The following is a 12231-nucleotide window of genomic DNA, read 5'->3' on the forward strand; positions in this document are numbered from 1 at the left end:
ATTGGCAAGAATACCAGAGGCGCAAAACACCAGCTACTGGTAGACAGAACAATCAGCCGAGACTGCAAGACCAGACTGACCAACCTGTGCACTGCCTGGATTGATTACAAGAAGGCCTATGACTCAATGCCCCACAGCTGGATACTGGAATGCCTAGAATTGTACAAGATCAATGGGACCCTAAGAGCCTTCATCAGGAACTCAATGGGGATGTGGCGTACAACACTAGAGGCCAACTCCAAGCCCATAGCACAAGTCACCATCAAGTGCGGGATCTACCAAGGAGATGCTCTGTCCCCACTGCTGTTCTGCATAGGCCTGAACCCCCTCAGTGAGATCATTAACAAGACTGGCTACGGATACCGACTACGGAACGGAGCAGTTGTCAGCCACCTCCTGTACATGGATGACATCAAGCTGTATGCCAAGAGTGAACGAGACATCGATTCACTGATCCACACTACCAGGCTATACAGCAAGGACATTGGAATGTCGTTCGGACTGGAGAAGTGTAGTCGGATGGTAACAAAGAGAGGGAAGGTAGTCAGAACTGAGGGGATTGAACTACCAGACGGCAACATTGCAGACATAGAGGACAGTTACAAGTACTTGGGGATCCCGCAGGCGAATGGGAACCATGAAGAGGCCGCTAGAAAAGCTGCAACCACCAAGTACCTGCAGAGGGTCAGGCAAGTCCTGAGGAGTCAGCTGAATGGTAAGAACAAGATCCGGGCCATCAACACGTACGCCCTGCCCGTGATCAGGTACCCTGCTGGGGTAATAGGCTGGCCAAAGGAGGAGATAGAAGCCACTGACATAAAGACAAGAAAGCTCCTTACCATGCATGGAGGGTTTCACCCCAAGTCCAGCACCCTGAGGCTGTACGCTAAGCGGAAGGAAGGGGGCCGGGGACTGGTGAGTGTCAGCACCACAGTCCAGGATGAGACAAGGAACATCCAAGAATACATTGGGAAGATGGCCCCAACTGACCGAGTGCTCAGTGAATACCTCAGGCAGCAGAAACCCAAGAAAGAGGAGGGAGACGAGGAACCATCATGGAAGGACAGGCCCCTGCACGGTATGTACCACCGGCAGATAGAGGAGGTGGCTGATATCCAGAAATCCTACCAGTGGCTGGACAAAGCTGGACTGAAAGACAGCACAGAGGCACTAATCATGGCAGCACAAGAACAAGCTCTGAGCACAAGATCCATAGAGGCTGGGGTCTATCACACCAGGCAAGACCCCAGGTGCAGGCTGTGTAAAGATGCCCCAGAGACAATCCAGCACATAACAGCAGGGTGCAAGATGCTAGCAGGCAAGGCATACATGGAACGCCATAACCAAGTGGCCGGCATAGTGTACAGGAACATCTGTGCCGAGTATAACCTGGAAGTCCCGAGGTCAAAATGGGAGATGCCCCCAAGGGTGGTGGAGAATGACCGAGCTAAGATCCTGTGGGACTTCCAGATACAGACGGACAAAATGGTGGTGGCTAACCAACCGGACATAGTGGTGGTAGACAAACAGAAGAAGACGGCCGTAGTGATCGATGTAGCGGTTCCGAATGACAGAAATATCAGGAAGAAGGAACACGAGAAGCTGGAGAAATACCAAGGGCTCAGAGAAGAGCTCGAGAGGATGTGGAGGGTGAAGGTAACGGTCGTCCCCGTGGTAATCGGAGCACTAGGTGCGGTGACTCCCAAGCTAAGCGAGTGGCTCCAGCAGATCCCGGGAACAACATCGGAGATCTCTGTCCAGAAGAGTGCAGTCCTGGGAACAGCTAAGATACTGCGCAGGACCCTCAAGCTCCCAGGCCTCTGGTAGAGGACCCGAGCTTGAAGGATAAACCGCCCGCAGGGGCGTGCTGGGTGTTTTTATATATATATATATATACCCTAGTAAGCTATAGTACTTTTTCCTTTGGGAAGGTACCATCTGTGCAGTCTGCAATTTTGTTGAAGAAAGATGTTGAATCTATTTAATATTTCTTGTAAAATAATTGATTTCTGTGCATTTTTTTTCACACTGCATCAAATTAAGGTTGATTACGTCGATTAAGCATCATGAGGTGGAGCGTGAGGGGTGGTTCCCTATTTTTTATTTATTTATTTTTGTTGTTGCTGGGAGTTGGAACCCTATTAGTTAGGTTGCTTAATATTTATGCTAAGTACTCTTTAAAATACCAGAATAGGGAGGATGGTGTAGGTCTAAGTTTATTAGATTGATCAGTATTGCTGAACTATGAAATATTTTTTTTGCATACAGGTATAACAGAATAGCTTTAGTGTAGTTGTTGTTTTAAACTTGAGTATGAACTTATACAAAATGCAGCAAGATATTTAAAAAACAGTTTTGTTGATTAAAAAACACTATATCGGATTCATATCGGTATCGGCAGATATCCAAATTTATGATATCGGTATCGGTATCGGACATAAAAAAGTGGTATCGTGCCATCTCTAGGTATTAGCAGTAATACTATGTAATCGTATAACGAGGAGTAGCACTGACCCTGTGTGTACTACATCTTTTGGTTGCTTCCTTTAGAAGGTTCCTTTATCTCACAATGCCTCTATCATCCTCCTCATCCTCCCAGCATCTTCCTCTGTCACTCCAACCCTCTGCATGTCCTCCTTCACTATGAATCAGCATCCTTTGTCCAATATATCCATTACTACATGCCATATATTCTAATTACTAGCAATAACTTCAGGACTCTTGGTGAAAGCTAATGTGCTTGAGTCTGCTAGCAGTGAAATTAATATCAGAGCAGAAGTTGTATCATGAACCCAGCTGTAGCAGTTTCTTGTAACTGGTTTTTGTGATGTTGGTCTCAGGCGGCTGTACTGGGCAGACTGGAATAGAGACGGGCCTAAAATTGAGATGTCCAACATGGATGGGACTGGGCGAGTTGTCCTGGTCAAAGACAATCTAGCACTTCCCAACGGTCTCACCTTTGACTATGAAAACCAACAGCTATGCTGGGCAGATGCAGGTAGGAAAAAGCCTTCCTCAGATCCACACACAGCACTCAGAGCTCCTACTGGTAATGTGTTCCTGGATTACTTATCCCAATGACTCTGCAGGGACTCGGAAGGTGGAGTGTATGGATCCTCACCGCCAACTGAGGCGGAATATCGTCGAAGGGATCCAGTATCCGTTTGCCCTGGTTTCCTTTGGAAGAAAGCTGTATTACACTGACTGGAGGAGGTACCAACTAAGACATTTACTTTGCATCCTAACCCTAACCCCTAACCCCTAACCCTAACCCCCTAACCCCTAACCCCTAACCCTAACCCCCTAACCCTAACCCCCTAACCCCCTATAGGGGCTGTAGGGGCTCTATCCGCCTTAGTGCAGCTGCCGTACCATACTGTAATGCAGTAAGTTAGCAGGCTCTCAATGGGTGAGTGGTGGAAGGTCAGCAGTGGATGTCTGGGATGATTGTATTAAAGGCTGAGCTGTAATCCACGAAGAGCATTCTGCCACTGTTCTAGGTGACTCAGCACCGAGTGGAGGGTCGTGGCGTCTTCTGTGGATCTGTTTGTGCGGTATGCAAACTGGTGGGGGGGGGGCGAATTCTGGGGGGAGGTAATCCTCGGTGTGCTGAAGGACTAGTCTCTCAAAGCAGCCATCCCATCCTTTAGACAGGATGGGATGGCTGCTTGATCCAGTGAGAGGTTGAAGATTCTGGTGGAGATGAGGGTGAGCTGGTGGGCACATGCTCTTAGCACTTTACCACGTACTCCATCTGGACCGGCCGCCTTCCTGGGGTTCACTGCTAGGAACACACATCTGACATCGTGCTCCGTTACAGTGAATGGAGCGGTGCAGGAACCAGGTGAGGCTGAGGATGGGAGCAGGGCTGAGGCAGATGAATGCTGCTGTTGTGGTGTTTCAAAGCGGGCGAAGAAGCTGTTTATGTCCTCTGCTAGCTGCACACTCAGGTTTTCTGTTTTCACAGTTCTGCCTCTGTGGTTTATGTTGTCTATTATTCCATGCCACACCTCTCGTGTGTTGTTGCTGGACAGGTGGGACCCCTTTTCAGGTCAGCTCGAGCAGCTCACCTGACCTAAAGTTGGCATTGTGGGCTTTGAGGAGTGTGCAGACCTCGCTGGTCATCCAGGGTTTTTGGTTTGGGAAAACCTGAATGCTTTTGTCCACAGTCACATTTGCAATACAGAACTTGATATAGTCCAGTACTGATCCTGTGAAAGTTTCTAATGCAATATATTATACTTTACTAATGTAACACTGCATGCCAAATCAATTTCGAAAATATCTGAATTTTGTATTGAAAAATGCAGGTTTCTTTCAGAATTTATTTTTATGTTATCAAAAATGTATTAAAAGTACAAGCATGTAAAATTACAAGAATGCAATCAAAAAAAATATGACCAAACAAGCCTAATTTACAGTTTACAGTTTGAAATACAGAACATAATGAAAATATATAAATAACTACCTATTCGTACCCTAAAGCAGATGACTCGTAAGCTGGAGAGGAAATGGCATGTCACAAATTTAGAGGATCATCATTTAGCCTGGAGAAAAAGTTTGCTGCTTTATAAGAAAGCCCTCCGCAAAGCCAGAACATCTTACTATTCATCACTGATTGAAGAAAATAAGAACAACCCCAGGTTTCTCTTCAGCTCTGTAGCCAGGCTGACAAACAGTCAGAGCTCTGTTGAGCCAACCATCCCTTTAACGTTAACTAGTAATGACTTCATGAACTTCTTCACAAATAACATTTTTATCATTAGAGAAAAAATTACCAGTAATCATCCCACAGATGTAATATTATCTACAGCTACTCTTAGTACCATTGATGTTAAGTTAGACTCTTTTTCTCTAATTGATCTTTCTGAGTTAACTTCAATAATTACTTCCTCCAAACCATCAACGTGTCTTTTAGACCCCATTCCTACAAAACTGCTCAAAGAAGTCCTGCCATTAATTAATTCTTCGATCTTAAATATGATCAACCTATCTCTAATGATCGGAGTCATTTTTGACCAGGACATGTCCTTCAACGCACATATTAAACAAATATGTAAGACTGCTTTCTTCCATTTGTGCAACATCTCTAAAGTTAGAAATATCCTGTCTCAGAGTGACGCTGAAAAACTAGTTCATGCATTTATTACTTCCAGGCTGGACGACTGTAATTCATTATTATCAGGAAGTTCTGAAAACTCACTGAAAAGCCTTCAGCTGATCCAAAATGCTGCAGCAAGAGTCCTGACAGGGACTAGAAAGAGAGAGCAGATTTCTCCTGTTTTGGCTTCCTGTTAAATCCAGAATTCAAAATCCTGCTCCTCACATACAAGGTCTTAAATAATCAGGCCCCATCTTATCTTAATGACCTTGTAGTACCATATCACCCTATTAGAGCACTTCGCTCTCGCTCTGCAGGCCTACTTGTTGTTCCTAGAGTATTTAAAAGTAGAATGGGAGGCAGAGCCTTCAGTTTTCAGGCCCCTCTTCTGTGGAACCAGCTTCCAGTTTGGATTCAGGAGACAGACACTATCTCTACTTTCAAGATTAGGCTTCAAACTTTCCTTTTTGCTAAAGCATATAGTTAGGGCTGGACCAGGTGACCCTGAATCCTCCCTTAGTTATGCTGCAATAGACGTAGGCTGCCGGGGGATTCCCATGATGCATTGAGTGTTTCCTTTCCAGTCACCTTTCTCACTCACTATGTATTAACAGACCTCTCTGCATTGAATCATATCTGTTATTAACCTCTGTCTCTCTTCCACAGCATGTCTTTATCCTGTCTTCCTTCTCTCACCCCAACCAATCACAGCAGATGGCCCCGCCCCTCCCTGAGCCTGGTTCTGCCGGAGGTTTCTTCCTGTTAAAAAGGAGTTTTTCCTTCCCACTGTCGCATGATTGTTGGGTTTTTCTCTGTATCTATTATTGTACGATCTACTGTACAATATAAAGCGCCTTGAGGCGACTGTTGTTGTGATTTGGCGCTGTATAAATAAAATTGAATTGAATTGAATACGTTACTCTCATTCAGTAACGTAACGAAATCTATTCTGTAATCTGTAGTGGAATACATTTTAAAAGTAACCTTTCCAACACTGCTTGTAGATCTGCCCCTGAACAATAGGATTTTACACCTTTATGATTAGAACTACAGTATGGGCAGAAATCTGTGCCATCAGAAACTGAATTTGAATAGTTACATTTGAATTGCTCAGATTGAACTCAATTCAATTCAACTGAATTCAACTTATGGTTTCTGAATGATCGTCACTAAATTGAAATTGAATTCAATTGCTTTGAAACTGTATTATATCCTTTAAAAATGTAGCTCTCGAATAATTTCAGTTTCACTTCTCACCATTCAGTTTCAGTTCCAAAATTCAGTTATTTGGAACTTACATCCGGTTCCGGTTCAAGACTAATCAAGCGGAGAGTAATCGAACTTCGTTTTACCAGCGGACCGAAAGTGGCAATCTTGAGCTGGACCTGGAGTTTCCGAACCATAAATTGAATTTCAAATTAGACTAATTCAAATTCAGTTTTCAAAAGCATTTATTCAAGTTACAATTCAGATTCAATCTGAGCCACGTGATGTTTCTGTTTTATTAGGAGACTGTCTCACCCCAACATCGTCAGACTCATGGCAGTTGCCCGCACTGAGTCCTGCTTTTTGTTGGCAACTGAATACATTCATGGTGCAACCCTGCAGCAAGTGCTTCACACAGACAGCTGCTACTCTAATAGTCTGTGTTATTGAAGGATTCAGCACTTCTTTTGGGTTTTTTAATCCATTTTTAGACAGCGATGAGATCAGCTGCACACTCCACAGAGGCCCAGAGTTACTGTTAATATCAAAAATATAACGCTGTCCTTTGAGATTTTAACATAAGACTGTGAGTGTGATGGATCTAAAACTGTTTAAATCTCTACAGCCTGGTAACATGGAAACTTTAAAAACATCAGCAGAAGGTTTCAGTAGTGTAGTGTGAGTTGTTCTTTTTATTTAATAATAGTCTATATTATCTATAACAGCTACATTCACCCTGGAGAGAAACTAGTGAGGGAGACCATCAGGACCAAGCTGGGTTTCTGGGTCCAGAGGTTTGGAGAAACTTCTTCCCGTTCTTTCATCACAGCTGTCCTGTGCCAGAAGTTCTGTTGACCCACTGAAAGAGGCATCATTTCAGAAACACCAGGAACACTGAAGCTCATCGCATTGATCAAGCAGGACTCATGATCTTCACCAGCAGCTCCCTCACAGGGAAATCTTCAGAGCTCCTCTGTAGGCCCGCCCCAGGAGATGGATAAACCCAGCATTTCATGAACACTGTGATGAGACCTTTGGTTTGTGTAATGTTATAAATACTCGGATACTCCCCAGAGGCTCCGGACTTTTACATAAAGATATTATATTCAGTCCTGTAGAAAGTTATATATTTAAAAAGATATGATCCTCTCTGGTTACTCTGGTATGAATAACTCTGAATCACTTTATGGTAAATAACACACTATCTGCAAAAAACTGTGAAAACTGTGACCTTTGACCTTCATCAGGTTTTATTTAATTGTGTTAGAGAAACTCAAACACGCTCTTCATGCAGCTGAGTACATCAAGTGTTTAAAACGGAAGCTGTGCAGGTCTGAGATACAAACTGAGGTCCTGTTAATGCTGATGTATAGTGACACAGTTACAGGGGTGATTAATCCTTTTGTTTTTTTGTCCTTAACTTTATCAATAAAACAGCTGCAGCTTTCACTACAGCACATGTGGTACTTTAACCTTTGTACCGTTTTCATCAGTTCATTTTGCAGTTAAAAATTTAAAGATGCCGAGGAGCAGCTCAGCAAAACCTTAAAAGAACTGAAGGCAAAAGAAAAGAAATCACAAAGCAGGAACTCCAGCAACACTTGAGGGAAGATGAACAACTTTAATAATAGACCAACGCGTTTTGGCTTGTGGCCTTCATCAGGGTCATAGTAGAACATTTTAAAATTGCTTAAATACAAGACAGGAAACAGAAAAAAATTCCAAATTAACCAGTCAAAACTTCATAGATAGGTCAGCTGACATATAATAGGTAGGTATTGGTTAATTGGCTAAGTCACGCCCAAGAAAATACCGGACTAGATCATTACTGATGAGGAGGAGGGGGGGGTGACATAACCCCCATACGTCTGAAAATAACACATGCATGAAATGCATAAGGAGGATGCTATAAATATACACACAGGTTTAAAAAAAAGGGGGGGGGGGGGGTTGAATGGTAAAAGCACGTTTGAATTAGAAAACAAGATTACATCATCACATGGGAACACATTTGTTAAAAGATCCTTATTTATGTCTCTAAAATGTAAAATATCTAAAATTTAGACTTGAATTGTAGACTTAAGATGAGATGTCTGAAGCGCTACTTCTTCTTTGGCTAAAATAATAAGATTAATTAAATAAATATTACTCACGTGAGAGTAATTTAACTGGTTAAAAAAAAGGGAGATGTAGCTCATAAAAACTCTTTGATAGAAAAATCCTCATTCATACCTCTGGGGTGCAGACTCTTAAAACGGAATATCCAAGATGCTTCTCTTTTTTTCCAGATAAAATTTATGTTGCCACCTCTTTGGTTTAGTTTAATGGCTTCTATGCCGGAAAAATAATGGTGAATTTGGATGTTTATCATTGAAGTGTCTTGCAACAGGGCTGGTTAAATCATTCCTCTTGATTGAACTTCTGTGTTCATTAATTCGATCTTTAAGAGGGCGGGATGTTTCTCCTATATATATTTTATTGCATGGGCACTGTATCATGTAGATTACATTGTTAGTTCTGCATGTGATAAAGCCCTTTATGGCAATGGTTTTGTCACCTATAGCGTCTTTGAATGATTTAACATTTTTGGTATATTGGCAATTAATGCATGCCCCACACTTGAAATTACCATGTAGGTTATGAGTTATCAGGGTTTTATCTGGAGTGATAGGGTCCTGGCAGGCTCTAACAAGCCTATCTACCTATTAAGACGCACTTAAAGAAATAGGAAAGCTCAAAAAGGAAGCTAAAGAGCTCCTCAAACACAAAGTGAAACTGGCCAAACAGCAGCTGAAAGAAACATTTAAAGATGCCGAGGAGCAGCTCAACAAAACCTTAAAAGAACTGAAGGCAAAAGAAAAGCAAGCCGAGGACAGGAGGGGATTCTGGAGCAGACTGCTGAGGAAGAACTGACCCAGCAGCATCTCAATAGTTTCTTCCTCCTCTCTCCACCTTTCTTTCTCCCCATCCTTCTTCTTGGGACGTTTGCTTGTTTTTTAAAAACTCTAATCTAAATACATGCACTGAAACACACAAATAAAATTGCCATAACTTGACCTCATGTTGCCTGCTTGTGTGTCTGTGGATGTAAAACAGTAACACACCTCCTGCTCTGTGTGTCTTTAATTGTAAATAAATGCAATATGTTTTCATTTTAAAATGCAGTGCCAAAAACTTCTGCTCCCACGTCTAACAGGCAAAGGAAGCTTTGGAGCACACTTGTAATCTTACGCTGTCAGAAGATAAACAAATGGAGAATGGTAAATTTACATGGACCTCACTCTAAATGGGTTTATATAAATCTCATATCTACTATGGCAGTGACAAACCTTAGCAGACTCTGTGGGTCCAGCTTGTGAAGCACGAGCGATTTGCTGCTGCACTGGGCTTTCAAATGTCCAATGTTTTTTCTTGAGAACTGAGACCTGACATTTTTTTGTCTGATACCTGACAAATGTTTTCTTGAGACCTGACGATGTCCTAAAATGTACACGGTACCAAAGGCATCCGCAGGTGACGACGTTTCGTCAACATTGTTGTTTGTTGGGGAGGAAACTTACAAACATACAGTACAGCACTTCAGAGTCACACTGCTAGCGATCGAAGATTTATGTAAATTTGACAATCTGAACACACTCTGTACTGTACAGGAGACACGGCATGAGATTGATTGACAATCGTCTACAGCCAATCAGGACGCAGAACACAATGCGCTGTCAAAAAATAAAACATAAAAAAAGCATGCAAAAAAATCCGCAAAACAGCGAGTCTGCGAAAGGTGAACTGCGTTATAGCGAGGGACCACTGTACTTAGAGTGGCTCTTATTTATGCAACACTGATCAAATGAAAGGAGGCTGTCCCACACATTTATTTACAGAGGGGTACATCCTGGAGAGGAGTGGACCAGGTCACCAGTCTACTGTTCAATACAAAGATAGCAGTACAACACTTTATTGTACACACAGTGCAGTTTGGGGTTTGGGTTTTTTTGTTTTCATACTGGAGAACAATAGCATGTCACACCAGGTCTGTGGATGGTAATATTCAAAAGAAATAATGATCTATGCCAATAAAGTTTTACACTGTATTTAGACATTACATGGACCACATCCTAAACATGGTGGCTGTGGCTACAATGTAGCTGCCATCACCAGTGTGTAAATGTGTGCATGAATGTGTGGATGACTGGATGTGTAAAGCGCTTTGGGGTCCTTAGGGACTAGTAAAGCGCTATATAAATACAGGCCATTTTAAACATGGAAATTCAGCTGAATGTCCTGAATTTATCGAGTTTCGGAGAGAAAAAAAATCCTGATTGTGATTTGATTAAATGGTTTGATGAACATGTTGGCTGTTAGGTCTTCCGTACCTGAGGAAAATGGCTTCAAATAAGCGAGAACTTCAGTTACACCAGTTGTTTATCTTTAATCATCACTGAAAAATGGAGCACAGACTGGAGGTAGAGTTCAACAGGAGCACTGTTTCACACACCGTCACAGCAATCACCATCATCAGGTAGATCTCAGGCTTACATCAGCACCATTTAAACAAGACAGAATACTGTTGGCATATTGGGTAAATATTTACATTCATATAAAAATACACTGCGGGGTTTAGAACAAACAGAATAAATGTTTGTCACAGGCTCCCTGTTAGAGGTCCACCTGCAGAATCACTGAGTATGTTAGTCCTGCCGAAAAGTCACATTTCATCATGTAAGGTTGCTGAGCTATATAATCATGTCACATTGGTACAGTTGAACTGAAGAAATGCTGTATGAAACTAACAGTTATTCCATTTGTTTCCTGTAAATGAAGCAGAAGCACTAACTCACTAGTGTGAAAATCCAGGAGTCAAACCTGAGACAAACCCGTCAAAGCAGGGAAACACTGTTCACAAAACTCGGAGGCACTGTGGTCATCACTAACTCCAGAAGAATATTTGACACAAAAACCTTTTAGAGCACATCTATCAGAAAGCAACAAGCAGACTGAAAGTACACAATATAAACTATAAACAACGGTACCTTGTCACATATTCATCACCCAATCAGGTAAATCTGTGTTTTTCACTTTGGACTGCAACAATCAGCAGATGTGAGAACCAGTGAGGACAGACACAGTGAGGTTTGAACAGCTTTCAAAAGCTCATAAGACTCTAAAATGACTACAGAAATGTTAAAGTTCAAGTAAGAAAAGTTGAAATCGTCCCGTCGTCTTCAGCTCACAGGACCTTCTCCTCGCACTGACCGTCAGTCGCGTCCGGGCAGCGACAGGAGAGCCCTCCAAGCCGTGGCAGGCACAGGTGAGAACATCCGCCGTTGTCAGCGCAATAGTTATACACTAAAGCATCAAAGGGAAGACAATGCAACAATGTCACAAAGGTCTTTACAGAAAGGCTCTTACTTTGACCGTACAGGATGTCTGAAAGGCCATGGTGGCAGAGGACTGATGATGTCACCCATGTGCACCACTGTTGCTGTCAAATGTCATTTTAGTTACATTGTATTCACATGTGTTCTCAAACTAAATGCAAAGAGAGCTTAGAGCAGCACAACAGTGTAAAAACAAAAACAGTAATGGGCAACAGAGCAGAGTTCTGATTGGCTGCTCTTTCATCGAGTTTGTGTGTGAAGGCCAGCAGTAGCAAAAAGAGATCTGTGTTACGTACGTGTTTGAAATAAAGATTTCACATCAGAGTTAGCGTGCCCGTCTTTTATACTGGGAAGAACCCATAATGTTTTCATGTGGACTGAAACAGCCAATAGTGAAAATACCTCAGAGTTCTCATGTGTGTGTTAACAGAAGGGCCAGCTGGCGGGACGAGTGCATAAACATGACTATATGACTAGAGGATCTGCAGCCTCAGGAAGTGCCTGAACACTTCATCATCCATTTGTGTTGCACCGAAACCAGCAGGTGAA

General features: G+C 42.5%; 1 protein-coding gene across 4 annotated transcripts in view; it reads right to left on the reverse strand.

Moving 5' to 3' along the window:
* Window positions 1-10713: 10713 nt before the first annotated feature.
* The window catches only part of LOC146707062 (nidogen-1-like), a 38096-nt gene continuing 36578 nt past the window's right edge, over window positions 10714-12231 (reverse strand). For all 4 annotated transcript variants that reach the window (XM_085458374.1, XM_085458375.1, XM_085458373.1 and 1 more), the window contains one exon: window positions 10714-11650. In XM_085458374.1, the coding sequence (XP_085314500.1) occupies window positions 11532-11650 (119 nt within the window). In that variant the 3' untranslated portion in view covers window positions 10714-11531. The remainder of the gene's footprint in view (window positions 11651-12231) is intronic.

Source organism: Copadichromis virginalis, linkage group LG6, assembly GCF_057382275.1.
Source record: "Copadichromis virginalis isolate Kocher_CV1m ecotype Utaka linkage group LG6, C_Virginalis_male_GT1.1, whole genome shotgun sequence".
Classification (NCBI taxonomy): domain Eukaryota; kingdom Metazoa; phylum Chordata; class Actinopteri; order Cichliformes; family Cichlidae; genus Copadichromis; species Copadichromis virginalis.